Below are 23,928 nucleotides of genomic sequence, written 5' to 3'. Positions count from 1 at the left end.
TCTTTTATCATAAATATAAATTCCTTATCTCTAAATTGTTTTAGGGATGATTTCTAGTTTATGTATAGAGATAGTCTTTATATTCATAATCCTCAAGCGTTCAGGGGACCGATTACCTATGTCGAAATAGCACTTACTGATCCCAGCATGCTTTGCATTTGCCTTTCCTCCAAAAACAAAAGAGCCATCTTAGAAAAGGTACAAAGTTTAAAAAAAACCATACTCATTCTCTTTAGTGTGTATAAGGACTATATAATGGACAGGAGATGCTGGACTGCAATGAGCTGCTTTCTGCTTGTGAGCCACTCACAAAGTCCCTTCAAGACTGTATCCCTCTTTCTCATTACATAGTTCTGCCTCAATATTTTCTATGAAAGCAGAATAGGCTGTTCTAGCTAGTACAGTTATAAAAAATATTACTCTATAGTGTGCCTGGCTGTATGCGATTCAAATTATTGTTACGTGGTTGACATCAGAGGATAAGGTAAAAGTTCTGACTTGCCCCTTTTAAAACATTCACACTTTGGTATAAAACTGTTAAAATCAAAATGAATCTTCGAAACTTAAGCCACTTCTTAGAACCGAGTGCAAGTTTAGCTTATTTGTTGCTGAGAAATAAAGCATTTGGGTTTACACAAAATTTTATGTATCTGTAGACGCTTCAAAATGCTTTTTCTGGCTATAATTTGGAAAAACAGGTATTCAATCATTGGCTCACTAATTCTTCATTCATAGTGTTCTGTCATTAGGGGAGGTTCTGTTACATCTGCTCTTCTTCACTTTTTTCTATCCTTTACTAACTTGTCTCAGCATATTTTCCTTTTCCATAATCCCATCCGTCATTTGAAATCTCTTCCTTTCCTTACATTCACCAAACCTTCTATTGCATCCACTAAAAACACCTCATACAATGTCCTAGCCAGTTCCTTTTCCTATATTGTCACATTTAGCATTTTCCATCTGACATTTTCACTCTACACCACACCGACATCTCAAAAGCCTTAATTTGTTTTCTGTCTGCCTTTCTCACTGTCCATTTTTCAGCTCCATAGTGCATCACACTTGAAATTTTATTAATCTTTTATTAATTGACATTTTATTAATCTCTTCCTTAACGCTAAATTTAACACACACACTTACACACAGCAGCCTTTCCCTTCTTATTATGCCAGCTTGATATTCTTGTAATTTCTACTGTGCAATAAAGCTTCCCAAGTACTGAAATTCTTCACCTGCTCTAAAACTTCACTGCCTATTTTAATCTAATTTCAGTCTTCTCCTCTTTTCCACCTAATACCGTACATTTAGTCATTTTCAAGTTTTCATTTGTCATCAAGCATTTCAATTAGCTTACTTGAACTCCACCACTACCACCATATCATCAACAAAATGTATGTGTTAAATTTTACCTTATCTATTTTTTCCCTGATCATTCAGCCAGCATTTAATTATTTTTTTCAGATACATACTAAACAGTGCTGGTGACATGCAACATATCCCTACCTCACTCCCCTCCAACCACTATCCTTCCTGTCATTTCATCTCCTACTCTCACTTTTTCTCTGGTTATAGGTATTAGTTTATTAGGTGCCGCTCTTTACAGTCAACTCCTTCTTTTCTAAAATTAGCAGTAATTTATGCCATTGACAAATGCAACATATACTGTAGTGTCCCTTGTTCTAATATCTTTTCTAAATCTATACTGTTCTTCCTCAATACAGCCATCCAATTTATTTTATATAATCTTATTTAGAATTCTTAATAGTACCTTAGCTGCATGTGATATTAGGCTAAATCATTCTGTTGTTCACACTTTATTTCTCTTCTATCGGTACAGTTATTGTATCCCCTAAGTCCTCTAGCCACTTTATTTCAATTATTCCATTGCATAAATCTAGAAATAACAATTCTCTTTTCTCTCCTAGTGCTTTGAACAATCCAATTGGTATTTCATCACATCCCGCAGCTTTTCCTTTTCTCATGATTTTAATTGCCTCATTTATTTCACTTTTTAATATACTCTGTACCCTTTTTTGATCTTTGAACTTTATACTTCCACTCCCATGTCTTTTTCTGTTTGCTTTTCTCCTAATGCATATAAATCGACCATGTATTCTTCCTATTCTTTTTATTTCCTGCTCATTGTTTTCTCATCCTTCCCCTCTATCTGATGTATTTTCTTTCCCTGTTCCTCTTTAAAAATTATTTCTGATGGCTTCTTTATACATTAGCTCATAACTCCCTTCAACAAATTTTCTATCGCTGTACATTTTTCCTCAACCCGCTTTTCCTTAGTTTTCTCAGTTACCCTTCTTAGTTCATTATTCACCCTTCTATAGTTCCTTTGGCCTTCTTCTGATGTACATCTTTCCACTTTTTCCTTTCATCCTTCTTGTCTAACATTTCACTTGTAACCCACTCTTTATATTCTGTTACTATATTTAATTCTATCGTCTCTTTTGCTGTTTCCTTTAAACTCTTCTTAATCTTAATCCATTTATCATCTGCATTACTCTGTTTATTTCCTATTCTCATTTTCTCCAGCATCAATTTTTCCTTACCTTAATTGTTTCCTGTTCCCTTAGCTTCTCTAAATAACTTCTGCTTCTTCTCTTTGTCTTTTCTCCTGCCACTCTTGAGCCTAATGTTCATTTCTGCTACAACTAGATTGTGATCTGAATTTATATCTGCATCTGGATAAGCCTTAGCATTCTTTAAACAATTTCTGAATCATCATTATATCGTAATATAATCAGTTTGATATTTTTCTCTGTTCATTCGTGGTATCCTCCACCCTCTGTTTTTCCCAATATCCTTGGGCAATTCCTTTTCATCTCCTTCCAAATTCCTTTTCCAGGCAGAATCTAACCAGTCTTTCTCTTTCATTTTTAATTCCTAGGCCATATTTTCCCACTGCCTTGCTTTCCCTTCCTTCCCCAGCCACAGCATTCCAATCACTTAGTATTACTACACACATGGCCCCCCTTCTTTTCTTTCCCAATTTAACACTTTTATCCTTTCATAACACTCTTCTACTTCATCTGTGCTGAGTGATAGGCATGTACACTTGATTACCTTATCCTCTTTTTTTTTTTTTTTTTTTTTTTTTGTCTTCAGTCATTTGACTGGTTTGATGCAGCTCTCCAAGATTCCCTATCTAGTGCTAGTCGTTTCATTTCAGTATACCCTCTACATCCTACATCCCCAACAATTTGTTTTACATACTCCAAACGTGGCCTGCCTACACAATTTTTCCCTTCTACCTGTCCTTCCAATATTAAAGCGACTATTCCAGGATGCCTTAGTATGTGGCCTATAAGTCTGTCTCTTCTTTTAACTATATTTTTCCAAATGCTTCTTTCTTCATCTATTTGCCGCAATACCTCTTCATTTGTCACTTTATCCACCCATCTGATTTTTAACATTCTCCTATAGCACCACATTTCAAAAGCTTCTAATCTTTTCTTCTCAGATACTCCGATTGTCCAAGTTTCACTTCCATATAAAGCGACACTCCAAACATACACTTTCAAAAATCTTTTCCTGAGATTTAAATTAATTTTTGATGTAAACAAATTATATTTCTTACTGAAGGCTCGTTTAGCTTGTGCTATTCGGCATTTTATATCGCTCCTGCTTTGTCCATCTTTAGTAATTTTACTTCCCAAATAACAAAATTCTTCTACCTCCATAATCTTTTCTCCTCCTATTTTCACATTCAATGGTCCATCTTTGTTATTTCTACTACATTTCATTACTTTTGTTTTGTTCTTGTTTATTTTCATGCGATAGTTCTTGCGTAGGACTTCATCTATGCCGTTCATTGTTTCTTCTAATTCCTTTTTACTCTCGGCTAGAATAACTATATCATCAGCAAATCGTAGCATCTTTATCTTTTCACCTTGTACTGTTACTCCGAATCTAAATTGTTCTTTAACATCATTAACTGCTAGTTCCATGTAAAGATTAAAAAGTAACGGAGATAGGGAACATCCTTGTCGGACTCCCTTTCTTATTAGGGCTTCTTTCTTATGTTCTTCAATTGTTATTGTTGCTGTTTGGTTCCTGTACATGTTAGCAATTGTTCTTCTATCTCTGTATTTGAACCCTAATTTTTTTAAAATGCTGAACATTTTATTCCAATCTACGTTATCGAAAGCCTTTTCTAGGTCTATAAACGCCAAGTATGTTGGTTTGTTTTTCTTTAATCTTCCTTCTACTATTAATCTGAGGCCTAAAATTGCTTCCCTTGTCCCTATACTTTTCCTGAAACCAAATTGGTCTTCTCCTAACACTTCTTCCACTACTAAGGAAGGGGTCACCAGAAAATACCTTATCCTCAATCTTTGGTAAATCTAGCTAAGACACATCTGTTTTAGTTCACAATAATATAATATTAACTTTACAATAAATTATAATTTATTATTTATCATATGAAAAATTATTGCTATTTGTTATCTATCATTCTTTTTCCCTGTGTTTAAAACTCATCAAATGCCAAGTTCAAAATTTTACTAATTTCAAGCCAAACTTCTATTTTTTTTAAAATTTTATCTGCATAATCATTTGATGATGCATCCCAAATTGCTGGAATTGCTTCAGTAAAATTTTTGATGTTAAGAACTACCTTTGTTTACCTCTATAACTTAATAAATTACAAAAAGTAATAATAAAATACCATAAAAATACAAAACAAAAATAAGAATTAATACATGTTAAATAGAAAAAAATAGTTGCAACTTGGAATCTCTCGTCTTAGTGTGGTCAATAATAAGCTTGGATGTATAGTCAACATCCAGCAATTGTAGATACAGGCTGCTTTCCGGCTCTAAGAGCTGAGTAACAAGCTCATCAGATCTTTTGTACCTATGATCTGTTTGACATAATGTAAAGTAAGTCACATCTGCTTTCTGCAGCCAGCTCACAATCTTTGTCAAGAGCCTTAAATCTACTGAAGTAAGCTATATATGTTAAATTTTAGCTCTGGGTGTAGGTATTTGCAGAAGGGCTGTCTAATCTCTACTGAAATATATATTTTATTTTTTATATGAATGCAAATTAGCTTGACAGATTGGGTCTTTGCCCATTTGACACCCAGTAGTATCGGACCTATAACTGAAATATTTACTAACCCCTAAGATAAAAAAATTGTTATAAAAATTTAGATTAAAACAACTTCCTATCATCAGATATAATTATATTGGTACATTAATTGTTTAGTCCGATGATGACAGTAGTTGGACACAGCTAGTTGCTGTAGTTGCGTTTATCTACCACTGAACAGAGCATCCCAAATTCCATCACAGTCTATAATATGTATACCTGTTTTCTGATAATTGCAAAATATTTAATATTTAAACAGTTTTGAGAAAATTTGTAAAAAAATTAGTAATGAATCCTGAAAAATGTTAAACATTACATTTTTCTAATTACTGAATTAAAATTTTTTTTAGGATGATGATTCAGATGCTACTAGCAGTAATAAATCAGAAGAAGATAAAAATCCAACTAGAGGAAGAAAAGTTGTTAAGGAGAAATTGAAAGCTATTGATAAAAGACATAGTACAGATATCAATTTAGTAAGTTATAATTTTAATCCTTAAAAAATTAATCATTAAAATTTTGTAACTGTTTTTCAATACATTAAATTTGCAATGTCATTACTAATAAATGAATTTATGTTAAGTTCTTTTGTTTCTGTGTTCAGTTTTATTTAATTGATAAAGTTAATTTGATTTTTTTCTAATGTGTTAGAAAATTCTTGGAATGAGACCTTTATTTTCTGAATTAATGTTTGCTGTACGGTTTGCCTATATATGCCAAAATAATAAATTAGTTTGACCCATTGTACTTTAAAGCACTTTGTCGGGTTTGAATTTGTGATCCTCTTTAATTGAAAATGAACACTGCACTGCCAGCCTATTGTGTTCCTTATTGAATGTAATAATTATATTTTGTATTGTTACAGAATAAAACTAGGGTAATTAAAAGTAAACTAAATAAAGATAGGTTTATTGAAAGGAAACACAAACGAAAATTAAGAAGACAAAAAAGAAGAAGAAAGAGAAAACGAAGGAAAGACAAAGAAAGAGAATTAAAAAGAGTGAAAAAAGCAAAACAAGATGAGGATGTGAATGAGAAAAATGTAAGTGTTCTTCATAAGTATTGAATTTATTTAATTAATGTTTAAGTAACATCATGTTATATGGTCCATTAATAAATGCCAGTAGCACTAAGTTAAACTACACAAAGTTTTTCTAACTTCAGTGGTCAGTGGAAACCAATTCAGTTAGCATAATATTAGGTCTGCCTAGCATAGGTACTATACCAGGATAGTTTGAAGTATATTTCTGTTATTGACTCTGGCTAGTTCATTTTTAGAGTTATTTGTACAATTCTTCTATGATTGATAGCATTTTATAATCATCTTCTTGATATTTTTACTTAGTTTTTTTTTTTTTTTTTAATTGTAAGAGTTTAAGAAAATCCAGTTTTGTGTAATTGGCACGTGCATGCGTGTACAGGTACACCCTGTACCTGTATCATGAAGTTCTCGTGAGACTTTAATAACCTATTTTACTCATGAAAGTAATTGAAAAACTTCATATAAACATATTTCCTGAAATGCTTTGTTTGCAGTGAAATGAGGTTTTTTGACCTGAAAAATGAAATAAAATAGGTCCCAGAACCATATTTGCGATAGTTTTTGAGAAATCTGGGGTGAATACTAACTTTTAAAATAAAACACAAAACTTTTAAACAAAGGTTGATAGAATTTAACCTGAACAAAATGGTGCAAGATAAATTGAATAAAACAGAAAGGTTAGAAAAATTTGAATTTTATTTAGAAACTAAATAAACTACATTTGTCAGAAAAGTACTTATTTAATGTAAACAAAAACAAAATTTGTTGTTATTTCTGTTAAAAAAATTAAAAAGAGAAACAAAATAAAAAATTTTAAAATACAATTTATAAATTTTACAGTTGTAAAATAAAAATAAATAAATAAAAGTTACTTAAATAAAAATTTACCAGCTAGTAGAACCTCTATGAACAGTCTGCAGAACCCAATTTCAAAAATTGTTTATTAAATTTATCTAAAATCATTTTCTATTTATATTTCATAATTTTATTGATTTTAAGTAAAATTTAATAATGAGTTATTATTTAAAAACCTAATGGTATAGTTGAAGTAGTTCTATCATGGGCAAAGCCGAGCAAGTTTTGCAATTCTATTAGGTGTTTTATTTGTTTGTAATTAATTTTATTTTATAATTTTATGAAAACTATAATATTAAATGGAAGTTAGCTCAGAGGCCTACTATGATTTGTAACATCTGAAATACTCGAGAAAATTACTATTTTTTAATAGTAAACTCTACTTTTTTATAGTTACTATTTTTTTTAAACTTAAACCATACTTCATTGCAACGATATATTGGTGCAATGTAGTGTTGTAAGTAAAGAGTTGGCTCTACTCATGTTTATATATGTTGTAAAAATCATCCATTCTGCATTAATTGAATTTTTGCAGTACCTGCATCTTCAGTTTGTATTAAATTCAATATCTCTTATGATTAAAACTCTTTTAATTGTTTACATTTTATACAACAAAATTTACCACGTACATTTGTAATGTTTCAAAATATAAAACATAATTTTTAATAAAATGACAAACAATTAAAAGAATATGTTTATAAGAAATATTGAATTTAATACCAATTTGATATGGGATACCATGAAAATTAGTATTGGAAATTTATATGGTAAGGTTTTTTACTTATTCAAACAGTGTTTTGATGGTTTTTATTTCATATAATATTAAATTTTATTAACACAGGTCAATATGTTAATGTATATATAATTAATGCATTATTAATTATAATTAGTATATCTTGATTAAAGTAGATTACATTCGTGTTTTTTTTTTAATTAGAAAATTAATGCAGCTGGAACAAGTTCAACATTAGATGATGCACTTTTAAATGAAGATAAAAATATACAGACAATAAGAAGTGAGAATCCAGTGGTTACACATGCGGTTCAGATTGCAGGAGAAAAAACTGATAAACTGCTGCTGATTTCACAAACATCTCAATTACAGTCTGAACTGCTACCAAAGGTTTCATCCTTATTAGAAACAAACACCCAGATATCAAAAACTATATCGAGTCCATTAAAATATGATGCTTCTATAATAAAATGTGATGAGAAACCTGAAGAGACTGCTGTTGTGCCTTTTGTTCCAAAAAAAAGGGGTAGGAAGAAAAAGGTTCCTGGTGATATAAAACCACCGATGAAAGAAATTAAACCTGTAGTTGGTGAAATTCGACAAAAAAGGAAAGCAGCATTAAATTCTTTAGCGAATATTGCTAGAGTTACCGGGCGTGTGACAGAATTTTCAGTAGAAAATCAGTTGATTGTAGCCAGAAACTTGAAAAAGAAGGCAGCAGCTATTGCTAGAAGAGAGGCAGCAGTAATTCCATTTGAAAGAAAAAATGAAGGTAAGTTTATTTGTTTATTTTTCTTCTTTTGCTATTTAGCGTCAGCACTCTTCATTCTTTGCATAAAAGTGCTACTTCTGTCCTTGGCTTTGTTTCTTATTTGCAAAACACACACACACACTTATACATAATTGACCTCTTTTTAAATTTTCTTACTGAAACGATCCAACATTCAGTCTATATTTTTTAATTCCCCATTCCTTTTAATATACTTTCTCCCAATCGTTCAGTTAAATTGCAGGTTCCTTCAGTCCTCATCACCTTCAAATTTAATTTGAAAGCACTCCACATAAATATTTTCAATAGTTTCTTTCTAGATACAAATATTTGCAATAATTTCTTTCTGATTCTTAGATCTAGTATTTGATTTAGCAGAGTTGTTTGTGTCAGTCTACTTTTGATTCTTATATTACTACCATGAATATCTTGAAAAGCAAAATAAATGCTTTCTGAATGGGAGCTTATGTTTTTTTCATTTTCTATTATTACAACTGCCACCTTATTTTGAATGTCCCTTTTGCTAAATTTAAATTTTGTAAATGTTTTCTTAATTTTTTTATATCATCTAATTATCTCCTGATTTATATAAATGTCATACTGTTAGCCTTATTTTTTTAATCCTGTATTCTAAAGTTTGATGACAGAATGTTAGCTCCCTTATAGCAGATGTTCTTCCTTGTTCCAAATTAATTGTAAAATAATTCACAAAGGGAAATTTTATTTCCCTTTTTTCATTTATGCACTTAGCTGTTTTTGATTCTCTTTAAGTTTTTATATCCAAGAATTTACTAATTATTCAGCATTATAATATTTCCAAATTTACTGATTGCAGATTGTGTTTAGTTGTATGTGTATTACTCATTACAGTGTAATATATAGTTTTCTGTGTGAATGACTTTTTTCACCCAACGCACTTCTGATCTTTGGTCCTTTTCATATTTTGTTAATCATACTTTCCATTATTTAATCCTGCACCTGACTGTCATGGAGATAGCCTTCTTCATTTCATAAACAGCTTAGTTATGTCTTAAGATGTTTAATTTAAACTTCAATTAACCTTTATGTAAATTGGTGTTTTAAGCGATTCAACTCTTAAGTTGAGAATCTTAAGTTAAAATTCTTCTGTTATGCTAATACATTTGTATTTTACCAATTATTATTATTTAAGTCTAAGTTTTACATTGCCACCGTATCTTTTTTCTTCCGGTGTTTTTCTCTTAGCTTAGATGATGGTCTTGTTAACACTGACATAGTAATTTGTTGTAAGATTCCTGTTTTCACGTTAATTTCCTCTTCTATATTTCTGTCTAATGTCATTGATAGTTATAGGTAATTGGAGTTCTGGACTCTTTCCACTTGAAATCTGAATTGTCATTTTCTGTCTGATATTTTTCTCATGCATAACTAATTTTCTTAAAATTCCGTAAACATTAGTTATTCCTATTTCCTTTAACTTTTTTTTTTTTTTATTAGCCAAAGTTTTACAATTATAGTTATTTAATTACTATGAAGTAATCTTGTTAAATTTTCTATATTTGAATGATTTTTTATTTTTATCTGTTTTAAATTGTTTTACGATCAAGTTTTTATCCTTTTGCTTGAAATAGTATATATCAGTGCATATTTTGCTGTTAATTTAAAAAAAATCTTTATAATTTTTTTAGCCGCCTTTTTACAACTTACATTTCAGGTAAAGAAATTTCTAACGTCGGTATGAAACGAAAAAGAAAAGAGAAACAAAATCAGACCGGATTGCTGCGTAATATTAATATAAACGGCTCAGGAAGGAGTTCCAGTTCAGTGCCGTTACAAGGACCTCGTGTTAAACATGTTTGTCGTAGTGCATCTTTAGTTCTTGGTAGACAAGTCGCTACATTTAATACTAGTGAGAATATTATTATTATATAAGTCTTATGTGCATGTTTATATTGTTAATTGTTACATAATCTTCCTTCATATGATTCTTAGTGGAAACTGATGTGGTGTCTGTTTGTGTAGATATGACAGGAAAACTACGCCCATTCTCTCTATAAGGTTATTATTTTCTATCTCAGATTCTTTATTATTCTAGTACTGATGTTTTATTTTTTGGTAATAAATACAGTTTCAGCATTAATTCTAGTTATTGTAAAAAAGTCAGCGTTTTCATAAGCTAGACTTCTTTAAATATATTCATTATCTGAATTACTCGCTTTTCTTTCAGTTAAAAATCATCCACTACTTCAGCATAAATTTTTATCAAAATTTTACGGAATGTTTTGTGCAAAAGTTGATTTAAATTTATTTTAAGAGTTACATCAAAATAACTTTTTCAAAAGAAGGCATAATAAAATTTCTTTTTAAAAAGATTATTTGCTTCTATATTACACAGAGGGGATTGAAGCCTTCATTTAATAATGTTTCCTATAAAATTGTCGCGGAATCTTATTTTTATTTGTTAATGAATTTTAAGCGAGTAAATGTTAGAATCATCATTATGAGAAAAAGATGATTAAAATCATCACTTTTGTGAACATTTTAGGTTAAACATTTCAGCAAATTTATAAGAACCTTATTTGCATTTCATCTCTTGAGTTAAACTCCATTTTCAAGAGCATCACATAAAACTGTTTCATTGGGAAGGGAATCATAGCACCCCTTTGCAGAACAAAGGTGGAAAAATTTTACTAAATATTTGTTTAATGTTTGTTTGTTTAATGAACATAAAAATTAAAAAAAAAAAAATTCATCAAGACTGGTAATGGTAAGAGCTGGCATTCTATATTTGTGAACCTATAACCAGAGGTATAGATTGCCTTCTGTAGGAGATCAGTATTGTATAGATGCTCCATCTGTACTGCATGCTGTTGGCCTTAATGATGGTTGTCTTTCTTCCTGGGAATATCATATCCCTTTTTTCTAGCAATGTTACGCTATAAAGGCTGGTTGATTATTAATAAACTAATGGCTCATAACTGAATTGGTATAGTGTACCATGAGACAAGATCAGGAAGTTCGCAATTGATTTTGTATGGGATCAACAGAATTTCTAGCTATTAAAATAGAGAAATATTCAGAATTAATTTTCTTCTGTTTAATTTTCTTATAAGGTGAGTTTAAATGTAAAATTTGTATTAAATTTTGCACCAGTTTTTCAGTTGATTGTGTTAGTGCATTTGTATGAAGTGTATTCCAGATCTAAGCACTGATTATTAAAATGAGTTTTTTTATTTTAATCAGACATTAAGCTGTTAAAATTATCTTTTACTGTTACAGACATTTATTATAACAAGGTATCGATTTTTTTTGATTTTTTTTATAATTTCTTGTCATTGAATGAAAGTTCTGCAGAAAGAACAACTATTGCATTGATCTCTCTCTGTCATCATTGTTAAAAGACTGGCTAGAATAGAACATCATCAAGTGTAAAAAAAAAAATTAATTTTTACATTGAAGTTGTTCAGTTTACCAGTCAAATACAAGCTATTATAGTTGGGCTTTGTGACTGAACAAAGTCACAAAGGAATGCTTATTAGCAATTAGGCATATTGCTTTTTTTTTATCAGTGGATACATTTTCATAATTTTCCTATGTTGAGGAAAAATCAGTAGTTTTTACTTGTTTTTAGGAAAATTCCAATAATTATTACACACACACATACACATTGTAACTTGTGTTATGTTGTAGGTACAGGTATCTACTGTATGAAGGTTATTTTTTGGTTTAAAAAGTACTGAGTATTGTAATGACTTGTTTTTCAGTTTTATGTGTTACTGCCCTGTAATAGACTTACACTTATTACGTCACATATTAATTTATATGTGACGTTACCAAAAATTTAAATGTTAAGATATTGGTTGAAATAAAAGGAAATTTGTCCATATATGAGTAGAATAATTATAATTGGTTACAAAGCACTAAATTAATGGTATTAAAATTTTATTTGTAGTAATAGTTTTAGTAATTGCTAAATATATACATATACTGACTAAAACAGTTTTTCTCTATACAGAAATTTTCGTTTATCATAATATATGTCTTGTCAATATTATTTTTCTTATGAGACTTTTTTGCTGAATATTGGATGTATTTGGCTGTAATAATTTTTTTTCTATTATTAGCTGTTATTTCAAGATAAATCGTACTTAAAAAAAGAATTTCCTTCTATTAAATGCAAAGAGTATTGTGAGAAAGATATTTCGAATAAGTGAAGCCATTTCTATGCACATAAAACACACACATAAAAACCAGTAGACGTACTTTTTAAATATTTATTATTGTTTTATTCAGATGTTCCAGTAAAGCCACAGCTAAAAGAACTCTCTGTAATAGAACCGGTGAAAGTTGCAGTTTTACCATCTTCTGATGCGCTGAGGTGAATATATTAATATATTAATTTTGAATGCATATTATCATACTGCATTTTTATCATAATGCATTTTTATCAATACCACCAAGTTTAAAGAGCAGTATCTATTATAGAAGTGGCAAATTGTTTTATAAGTTGAAAAAGTGTTAAAAATGTTATAAAGTAAAAATTGAATTATATATTAAATTTAAATGCGATTCAAATTTTTATATTATGCAAAACCATTAGTTGATTATTCATTAAGAGTTTTCTGAATTGTAAATTGGTGAAATTGTCTTAAAATGATCATGGAAAGTTCCCAGTGTTTATCATTTATTTAACAAACCTGTTACTTTGTTTTAAAAATGTATGTACTAATTTTTCTAGTTTTTGAGTAGTAGCACCATCTTTTTGGCAGTTTTTTTGGGGTCACAGGAAGTTGAATATAAAGTCAGCATAACAATTGGATGTTTCAATAACAGCTTGTTTTTTCTTCTCAAAAAAACTTAGGCTTGTAGACTCCAAAATTCACAATAGCACTAATTCTCAAAGAAAGATTATTTTCTGATCGATAAAAAGAACATATATATTTTATTTTGATTGTGCACTCAGGGATCAAGATAAAATTCTAACTGAATGGTTGAAGGGGAAACGATTAGCCCATGCCATGTGCTGTATCAGTTGTTTAGTGTGAACCTAAGGACAACTTCACCGACTGCTACTTTTGTGTGACAAGTATATTTAGATTTTCATTCAGAAATAGGAAGTTCATAAAATATGGAGATATATTCTCAGCTCTAAAGCGGGTACCAGATAGAGATAAGTTACCTGTACTTGTACCACCATCGAATCCAACATTGCTAGAACATTCTGAAAATGAAGTAGATGAGGTAGAGGATGTTGAAAAATGTTCTTCCTGTATCTGATGAGAAATCTCATTTAATTCAACAACATGAACTTATCGAGTCCATGATTTAACGTTATCAAAACGGCAAGCTGAACTTCCGGGGTCTAGACTGCAACAGCGGAATCTTTTAGCGGAAAAAACAAATGTTACCTGATGAAAGAGCTGGTAATTCAGCATATTTCTGGAAAATGGCGTTTTTTTATTGACTTCTAAAGTTACCATGAGAGCAATTTTAATGCATAATTATAAAAAACAGCCATCCATTCCATTAGCTCGTGCAGTCTACATGAAAGAAATGTATTAAAGTACGACATCAGTATTAGAAGCAATAAAGTTCAAACAGCATATGTGATGAGCTTGCAGTGATCTGAAGTTGTTGCGTTACTTCTTTGTCTACAAGGTAGATTTATGAAATATTGTTGTTTTCTTTGTCTTTTGGATAGGTAGAAAAGTAAAGGAACTGGCCATTGTGGCTGGTGAAAAAATGTAAAGCATTTATCATTGATTGAAGCGAGTGGTAAAATCATACTGCCGCCCGCCACTAAGGCATTAGACAACCATGGACCGGGATTTAATCACTTTAAATAAGTATCCCTAAATAAACTTAGCGAATGTGAACTGGCTGCATGAAAGTCCTTCATAAATGTTGGTGGTTTTTAGAAAAGATGAAAACTGTTAGAAAAGAAGGGGGGAGCGTTTCCATCAGTATATTCTGACCACGGAGCATCAGTACCAAGGAAGATGGGATCATGGAATGATGGGTGACTATTTATTGATTTTTGTTTAGAGAAACTGATCAAACTTCACAGAAGCGGAAAAGTTTGTCACATATTCTAAAAATTAAAGGTAAAACAATTCCAATGATTTAAACTTTTAAAAAAGCTGTTATTTTTAAATTAATGTATTTCAATTTATCTGTTTTTAAAAATTTTGTGATTTAAACAAATTTAAAGTGATTACGCATTTATTAGTAAATAGATTGTTGTCAAAATTGTATATTTCTAAAAAAAAAACACGACATCCACAAATTCTGATAAGTTTTGAATTCAGCACCCCAAAATTAGTTAAAATCACCATTTACGATTCCAGATACACAAAAAATTTCAGTTCGATAAACATGAGACTGTGCGTGGAGTAGATAGTCTTATAAAAACTGCAACAGATAGCAGGACTTGTATAAAATAAATCAATACACAATTTTTATTTTAATATTACAGTAATTACAGTACTATATACATAGTTTTTAGTATTTTAATTTTTAATAGGTAATTTAAAATTCATTCTTTGCTGAGGATATGGGATCCCTCCTAGGAACTTTTATTATAATTATTTATCTCAATACCTCTGTTTAGGTGGTTTATATTACTGAATTTAAAATATAATTTAACAGTACTGAGGAATAATATGTATTATTTAAGTAAAATAATATACATATATGTTATTTTTTTTGGAAATTCAAATAATTCATTAACATATTGACACATGTATTTATAAAATTTAATATTACATGAAATATAAACCACCAAAACACAGTAATTAGATAAGTTTATTTCCAGTAATCGGTTTTGCATTATCTGGATCTTCAACTTGTGTTGAATTCTATAAATACATGAAAATATATTATTTAGTAATGTCATTTTATTCTAAATTGTCTTTTGTTTTGAAATCTTGAATTGTATTATGAACGTACATGTAAATTTTGCTGTCCAGTACTGGAATGATTTAATCTGAAAACATAGTACAGCTGGGGCAAATAAAACCGGCCCCAGGAAATAAAAATGTAAAAATGAAAGGCAAAAAGTAATAAGTACTAAGTTCAGTGCGGTGAATCATGTTCAGAAAAACTTTCTGCAATTTATTTTAGAATCGCAACAATTGCAACAAATTTAAATTTCATTTTAGAATTTCAACAATTTTAGAATTGCAAATAACTTTTTGCAATTCTCCAAATGGAATCCTGGTACTTTTCCGATGGATGGGTAGACTATGCCTGTGGGTTTTTGTAGATTATCCCTTTCTTATAGGCCTAGAGGTAAAAATCACACTTGCACGATAGGCTTTCATTTGTAAATTATGAAGTATATGCCGACACAATGTTGAAGAAACTCCTGTTTGTCGGGCTAATTGTCACGTTGACTTGTGAAGCCTCCTTCCAATACTATTTGCTACATCAGTGACAACTGCTGGAGTTCAAACAATCAGTTGTTTCATTCTCTTCGCATTGTTAACAGAGCCGGTTGTTAACCACTTTTTTACTAAATCTTGAATTGTTCATTTTTCAGAAACATTACTTCTAGGATATGACCCTTGAAACTTTTCATGAATCAAATTAATGGAAGTTGTGTGAACATATCTGCTTAATTGAATACACGATGATGCACAAACACTGCAGGCTCACTGAATGGGAGTGGAAGGCTTGTTGAAAGCTTCAGTTATTTCCTCTCTATAATTTCTCCTTACCTGTTCATTCAGCATCTGCCGGTTGCCCTTTTTGGCCATTCATGTCCCCCATCAGGATCTCTGTTCGTTTAGCCTCAGCAATTTTCAACTGAAGCTCATCAGAAAATTCATCTTTTATGTGTGAAAGCTGATCATCAAGAGAAGCGTACATAACAATAAGAGAAAAGTGCTCATCTCCTTCGTTTACTTCCTTCCTCATTATGCTTTCATCCATGTACTTTCACTCCTTAATGAGCAAGTCAGTGACCTTCAACTAATATGCATGTACGACAAAGATAAGAATATGTCTTCTGACACAGTTTGTATGAAAAGTACAGAAGATACTACTGTATCAGACAACTGAGACTGGGTTTATACAACCCACCCGTTCCAACACAGTTTATGTAAGAAGTACAGAAGATATTGTATAAGACAACTGAGACTGGGTTTATACGGCCCATCTGTGTTATTTTCCTTCTTTGTACTGTTATTATTGCCCGCTGTTAAATTGTATTTTTATTATGTTTTTAATTAAATCATCTTCGAATGCGATCTGATGGTTCGTCATTTTATATTTGTAAATGTAATATTTGTAGAGTACATTAATTTTTTTATTGTTATTACACATACTTCCAAAATTTCTAAATTATTTTTGCAATCTGTAAACTATGTTTGCCTTTTAACAAATGGTCAGCTACATTAATTTACTAATATAAATATTATAAAACATTTGTTGGACCTAATTTTGTGTATTCTTCTATTTTTATTTCTTAAATATGATGTGATTATTTGGTTTATATGCTTTTATTTATATATATATATATATATATATATATTTTATTATTATTTATGAAAGATTTGTTAGAACAAATAACTATTATTTTATTAGTGTAATCATATTTTAGGTATAAACTATTATTAATCTTTATGTTTTTGCTATTGTATTTTGGTATAATTATCTTGGTATTTTTTATTTTGCTTTTTATGAACTTTTTCTATAATTTGATAATCAAAACCATTAAATGTTGCTATTTGTTTTATTTTATATATTTCTCTTTTGAGTTTATATATATTAATAATTTTGTGACCGTGGGTGCTTAGAATTTAAATGTATTATTTGTTGTGGATTTTCCACAAATTGACATTTCAATTTCAATATTTAAAAAATGTATTTTTTTATTCTCAAAAAAGATTATTTAAAATGATCAAATGCTTGTTATTTATAGTTTGGTTACATATCTTATTCGCAGTAATATTTTATGTATATTCATTTATATTTCATTTAATATTAAATTTTATTAGCACAGTGGTCATCAATATGTTCATGAATTATTTGAATTTTCAAAAAATTCTAACCAAGCAAATGAGCCATATTCAATACAAATTCTATAAATTATATATTAAACTATTAAACTTAATTCAAAAAAATTAAATTTAAATTAGGTATGTTTGGAATGTAAAATAACACCTAAATACGCATTTATAAATAAATATAAAATACCCTAAAAATTATACACCTCTTAGAAAAAGAAAAGAATGATGTGAAAAGTTCAAAATAAAACAAGAAATTAAACAAGTTGATTAAGAATGGTTGTTAATGATAATAAATTATATTTACTAAGTGAAAACCTTATAAATTAAGACATTACTTATCCGTTTTGAGGTTAGTTTCTAAAAACAAATTACTCCTGCATTATATCATAATGATATTTCATCGAACTCTGTTGCATTTAACGAAAAACATACAGTATAACAATTTAAAATAAAAAGATTACATTGCATTGAATTTTAAAACATTAGAAATACAGTACAAAATGTGGAATACATACAATACATGTTGTAGTTCGTTCTTATTCTGCAGGTAAGGTTTGGTGTTCTTTAAGTACATCTGGCCATTGTTTTTTGCTACATGCATTTATTGTCTTTGGACTTCAATTCATCTAGTGATTGGTTTATATTCACAATATAGTCAGCAGTCGTAAAATTTTTCCAACATAGCTCAAAGTTAAAATTTTTATCCCTTTCCAGGTTGATAAGAATGTCTGTAAATGTTCATCTTATATAATAAGTTTTAAATGTTTTAATTACATGCTGATCTAGAGGCCGTAACACCAATGTTGTATTCAGTGGCAAAAACTTTAATATTTTTATCTGTATCTTTTAATACTTTGGCCAGATGTCCAGGAGGGTATTTAATATCAGAAGAATTAGTTATTAAAATTTAATAGTCCATGAAAAGCTCTGCTGTAACCCTAACTGATGTTAACACATCAGATCACTGGTAAATTTTCCTAATTTTTATTCTTCAAAGCATGTGGATTAAAGGACTTAATTAAAATCAGTTTAATCACCGCTAGCATATGAATACAACAATATTGTTAATCGTTCTTTAGCTGCTTTAAAACCTGATATTCATCTTCTTTTTTTGATAAAAATATACGCAGAGGCATTTTCTTCCACATGATGCCTGTTTCATCAGCATTACAGACCTGTTCAGGAAGGTAACCAGAAATCTTGGTGAAGTGGGATTGGTACACCTTATTTGAAATTCGCTGATAGGTTTGCCCTGAAGTTTTACATTGTGCAGACTGACGCTTAAAGTTTAACGTTTAAAGTTTAAGTTTAAACCAGCTTAAAGTTTTTGAACCAGCTTTTGCTGGCATTAAATGAGATTGTAGGTGAACCTGACATAGCTATGTTATTTACAGTTGTGCTTTTCCACAAATCATTGCTGAACTTAAAACAAACCCTTCTTTGTGTCTGGTCTACTATCCATATGATTAACCGCTTCTCAAATTTTTCTAAGTTCAGATTTCTTGCATACGACTACTTTTGTGTACTGCATAGCACTTGATGCAATGCTTTGTCCAATCTTTTGTTTATTGTTCCTAATGGTTCTGACAGACAATTCATTAAAATTAAATTTCCATGCGCTACCATTTCATTTTTATCTAAATTTAGTTTTTTTCTAGTAGTATAAACCCATTTTACGTTATTTACTTAATGTGGTATTATTACACATTTTAAAATAAGAGAACAATATCTGTAATTTTAATCTTCTTAAACTGATAATAATAACTGAATAAATAAAGCAACAAAAACATGAATGTGCACAATGTCGCGTGTGTTGGTGCTGGTTAGGAGTTAAAATATCATACACATAGGCTTTTACATGTGCTTCTGTGTTACTGAGACATTAAAGATTGCATAGTCATTGCAAAAAAAAAAAACATAACTGGTTTAATATTAATGTAGTAAGTGGTGTAGCAGGAACAAAAAGTTTTTTCCCTAATATCAGTTTTTGCATTACATATAATCAACTGTATATATTGTCATACTGCGTGTAAACAAATTTTTCTCAGTGTATAAAAATATTTGTGACTGGATATAACCAAAATATTACTTGACCGCATGTACCAAAACCGCATAAAATAAGGGCCTACTTTATCTTTTTATAATAAAGAAAAATTATTACAAATGCTTCCAAGTTTAATTTAAATGATTGTAACAAGTTTAATATAATCAAGAACATCACAATTGATCATTAATGCAATATTTAGAAAATAGATGATCGGATAAGATTCAAATAAGAAATACAATTAGTAACAATATAAAAAACAAAATATAAATAATAACCAATTGAATTCAAGGTATGAGGTTATCAAACTAAAAAATAAACTTCATGGTATGATATATAACCCAATTATTGATTTTAATAATCGTTTCAGTTCTTCAAGAAGACCAGACACAAGTTTCCATTTTTGTATTATTAACTCAAATAGAATTTAATTCAAGTATGACTTTCTAACCATTTTTTATGTTTTGTTTATGGGTAAGATTAATTTTATTCTAGTATTTTAGCTATGAAATATACAGTTCTGGGACCTGTTTTATCCCATTTCCCAGCTCAAATTACATAAGAAAACACCAACTTTACTCCTTAAATTGGATCTGAAATTTACAGTAGAGCTTATTTTTATTAGAAGAGGTGAAATCTCTTTTGCTAGCTTAACTAAAAACAAAGTGTTTCCAAACCTATGTTAATATAACTTTTTCATTATTTTCACTAGAAGAACATGTCCAGAAAGTTTTTCCATTTATTTGTGGGGCACCTGTATAATGTTGTTTAAATAATAGTTGAAACTTAGGAGTTCTTTTATAAACATCTGAATATAAATTATACACATTCCACATGTACAGTAGTAGTGGCCAAATGTTTGCTGTATGTTCATATTTAATGTAAAATTTAATCGAATAAATGTTGTAAATAATCATCGGCAACATTAAAAAAAAAAAAAATAGTCAGAATATCATATCAGATATAAATAAATAAGTAGCCATCTTAAATCAAAACAATTGTAAGCGTATGAGGAGTGACAAAAATATAATGAGCACAGCATGCCTAATGTACAAATGACTAGAGATACTGAAATAAAACAAAAAGGCAATGCATAAAACTACATTTTACTTGCTACAAAAAATTACATTTCTATGCGGTTACCATGTACAGTTACATGTTTCTTCTCCCCATGGTTTACCAGTATTCTCATTCGGCTAATGAAGAATGCTGATGGTCTCGTCTTGATTTATAACCTCTCTGTCCTTCAGTTCATTATCCTTGGTGAAATGAATACCTTTAATAACCTTCTTTTAATTGTGAAAAGAAGTGAAAATCACATTTCACCAAATCTAGTGAGATTTGAGGGTGAGGAATAGGTTCAAATTTAAACTTAAGTTGTGTGTGGCGAAGCATTATATTGCATTGCAGAATTATCAACTCTTTGGATTTTCAAACCTGTGACACACAAATGACTGTATATCGCAAAGCATTTACACTTGACCTGGCTACCAGATAGTTTGAATTTTTTTATTACAAAATAATCGTGCAGATATTCCATCTCTGCTATTTTTTTTCTTTTCTTCGTAATGACACAACCATGTTTCTTCTCCAATCACAATATTGAAAAGAAAGTCATCTCCTTCCGAAGCAAAAACATTTCAGAAGCTGTTCACAAGATTCTTTTTGTTTTCTGGAAGTTTGCATGTTACCCACCATGAACAGATTTTACAGTAATCTTTTAGTGCTTCTGATCAGCCACAGAAACCGACCGCTACGAGATTCACTTTCAATATTCCTTTTACCGGCTTCTGATCTACAAAATTTTATTGTCCATCTATTCTCAGTAGTTCGCAAACAGTTTCATTACTGTAAATGACTTAGATAATAAAAGAATGTTACCGATGTTCACTTAATCTATTGTTAAAAATTCAGTTGCAAATGTTATTGAAGACTCTATATAGCAGATATACTTGACTACATAACAATAGCAGCTGCTAGAAAAATAGTCAGTGAGTCTTGGGATGTCAGTAATAGGGGAATAAAACTAAAAGTTGGCAGCACTTATTGCTTAGTGTGGCATTTTGTTCTCCAGTTGCCATTGCGAGTTGTTTTTCAGCTGCCCCTCACACTAATGTAACACAGAAAAATTCATTTAAAGTTCTTTTCTAAATTCATTTCTCTATTTATATATGAGCTAATTTAATGAAATGTTAATTTTTTATGCGATAGTAGTTTTATGTGCTCATAGTTGATTACTATGTGATTTAAAATAATTATTAAGAATGATCCTGCAATTGAATGAATTGAAGGGAAGTTGTGGTTATATGAAATTTATTTCTTCAGTAACTTTTATACAACGGGTCATTCTAGATAACGAATTTAAAGCGAGGGAAAAACCATCATATTCTGAAATTAGTGATCTATGTTAGCAAAAGTATATGAAGTTACCATTCTTGTTTTATCTGGGAGTCTTAAATTCATTATGTAAAAATATATTATTGTACTAACTTTATTGTGATTGTGCTAATTTATTGGTTATATATTTTCATTTTTTAATAGTAGATTTTAATGTAAGATTTTTCCTTTAATGCTTTTAATGGACATTATAATTTGTATAGGATAAAAAAATATGAAAAGCTTTTGATGTCGTTAATAATAAACTAAGAGGAATCAGAGAAGAAATCTTAAAACGTTTTTTCTAGCTTATGTAGTTTTTTAATAGTGGAATAAATATATAAAAGAAACTGTTGTTATCCAGCTTACTATACATTAATCATTCCCAGGCAATGTTTTTTTTTTGGTTTAAAAATATTAAGTTTTGAAAGTAAATCATTTGATTAATCTTTTTATTCATTTCCAGCTGGAATACCAGTTCTTATGTTCTAGATGGAACAATTCACAAAACATATAAAAGGCAGTAGTAACACATATAACGCCTAGCTTTCACCCAAGAATCTCTAACCATCTATAATGGAACTAGCATCCCCTTTGAGGCTTTCCTATGCTATATGCAATGTAGCGCATGTTGTACAGAACATCAGAAATTGAAAATATTTTTTAGTAATTGAGTGTGGGCTGTTGTTCTATTCGCTGTTCACAAGTTATTGGATGAAATAAAATAATTTAATTAAAAGTCGTGTACCCAAAATCAAATTTTTTATGAATTCAGGAGGATATTGAAGTTGTTCAAAGTTACTTTGTCCTCAGCACAGCAAAGTTCAAGACTCCATTTTTTGGCATCGTAGTGGTTAAATATCCTTAATCTTGTTATTTATTTGAATATCTTATTTATTTATTTATTATTTAACTTATAATTCTGTAGAAAATAGACATTTCTGTAGAGATTGTTGTGTGGTTTTTCAGTCAGTTCATGAGTCTGAATGTTTGGTCTATATACACCTGTATTTGACATATCTCTAGAAAATTATTTAAAAAAAGTACTCTTAAATGAAATAATTGAATATAAAATAGATTATTTTATTTATTTGAAAGATAATTTGTTTGTTTCAGTACAAATAGTGTTCCTTTTGAAACAACAGATCTACAGACTGCTGGTACCCAAAAAACAGAATCACCACCACTACCACCATCATCATCAGTATTATTGCAGTCTTCTACCTCGACTTCTGTTTCTTTGTCATTGCCATCAACTCCAAGCACTAGTGGTGGGGGACGTATTAGACAACCATCGAATGATGTCATTCATAATAGAGATAAAGACGACGTTGTTCTAAACAGCAAAGGAAAACCAAAGACATATGTAAGTTTTTTGAGAACAATTATTTTTACCTTCTAGTAGTTAATAATCCTGGAGAATTTATATCCCAACGGCCTCTTTATTTATAGTCAGGATATTTTTATCCTTAATTTCATAAAACATATTTTATATATTTCAGATTAAACTGCAAGTTATTTTCAGTCACAGTTTCTGAGCCAGTAATATAATCCACATCACCAAGGCTACATTAAACCAGTAAGCGAGCATCTACCCGACCGTCAATAGATAAATTAGTAATGGGGTAGCTTAATGTAATACATGTAAACTACGTACATTCTCTTTTTATTGTAATTTAATTAATGTATTACTTTTGTTCATTATAGGCTAGAACTCTACAAGATCTGGGAAGGCAAAACTGTGAACTTTTAGATGGTGTCAGTAGTCAGTCTGAAGATGTTTCAGTATCGATTGACTTTTGGGAAACTTACGACCCAGAAGAGGTTGGGAAAACAGGATTTGCGCTTATCGGTTCAGATTCTTCATTCAGAGTGCCTTCGTTGTGCTTTCTTTGTGGTAGTGCAGGTGCTGATAAGGTATGTTTTATAATTATTTTATTTTTTCATGTACATTTAATATAATTGAGATTCAAGACCTCGCTGTTTATTTATAACAATTTTTTAAAATCATCATTT

General features: G+C 29.8%; 1 protein-coding gene across 1 annotated transcript in view; it reads left to right on the top strand.

Moving 5' to 3' along the window:
- The window catches only part of trx (histone lysine N-methyltransferase trithorax), a 70,124-nt gene that overhangs the window by 14,023 nt on the left and 32,173 nt on the right, over positions 1-23,928 (top strand). Inside the window, exons 7-13 of the mRNA XM_075371707.1 lie at positions 5,454-5,579; positions 5,969-6,145; positions 7,938-8,505; positions 10,196-10,390; positions 12,775-12,859; positions 23,029-23,278; positions 23,620-23,829. Of these exons, the coding sequence (XP_075227822.1) occupies positions 5,454-5,579; positions 5,969-6,145; positions 7,938-8,505; positions 10,196-10,390; positions 12,775-12,859; positions 23,029-23,278; positions 23,620-23,829 (1,611 nt within the window). The remainder of the gene's footprint in view (positions 1-5,453; positions 5,580-5,968; positions 6,146-7,937; positions 8,506-10,195; positions 10,391-12,774; positions 12,860-23,028; positions 23,279-23,619; positions 23,830-23,928) is intronic.

This window comes from Lycorma delicatula, chromosome 7, assembly GCF_047948215.1.
Source record: "Lycorma delicatula isolate Av1 chromosome 7, ASM4794821v1, whole genome shotgun sequence".
Lineage (NCBI taxonomy): Eukaryota > Metazoa > Arthropoda > Insecta > Hemiptera > Fulgoridae > Lycorma > Lycorma delicatula.
Note: the sequence above shows the minus strand (reverse complement) of the source record. Positions and strands in the feature narration are given on the sequence as shown.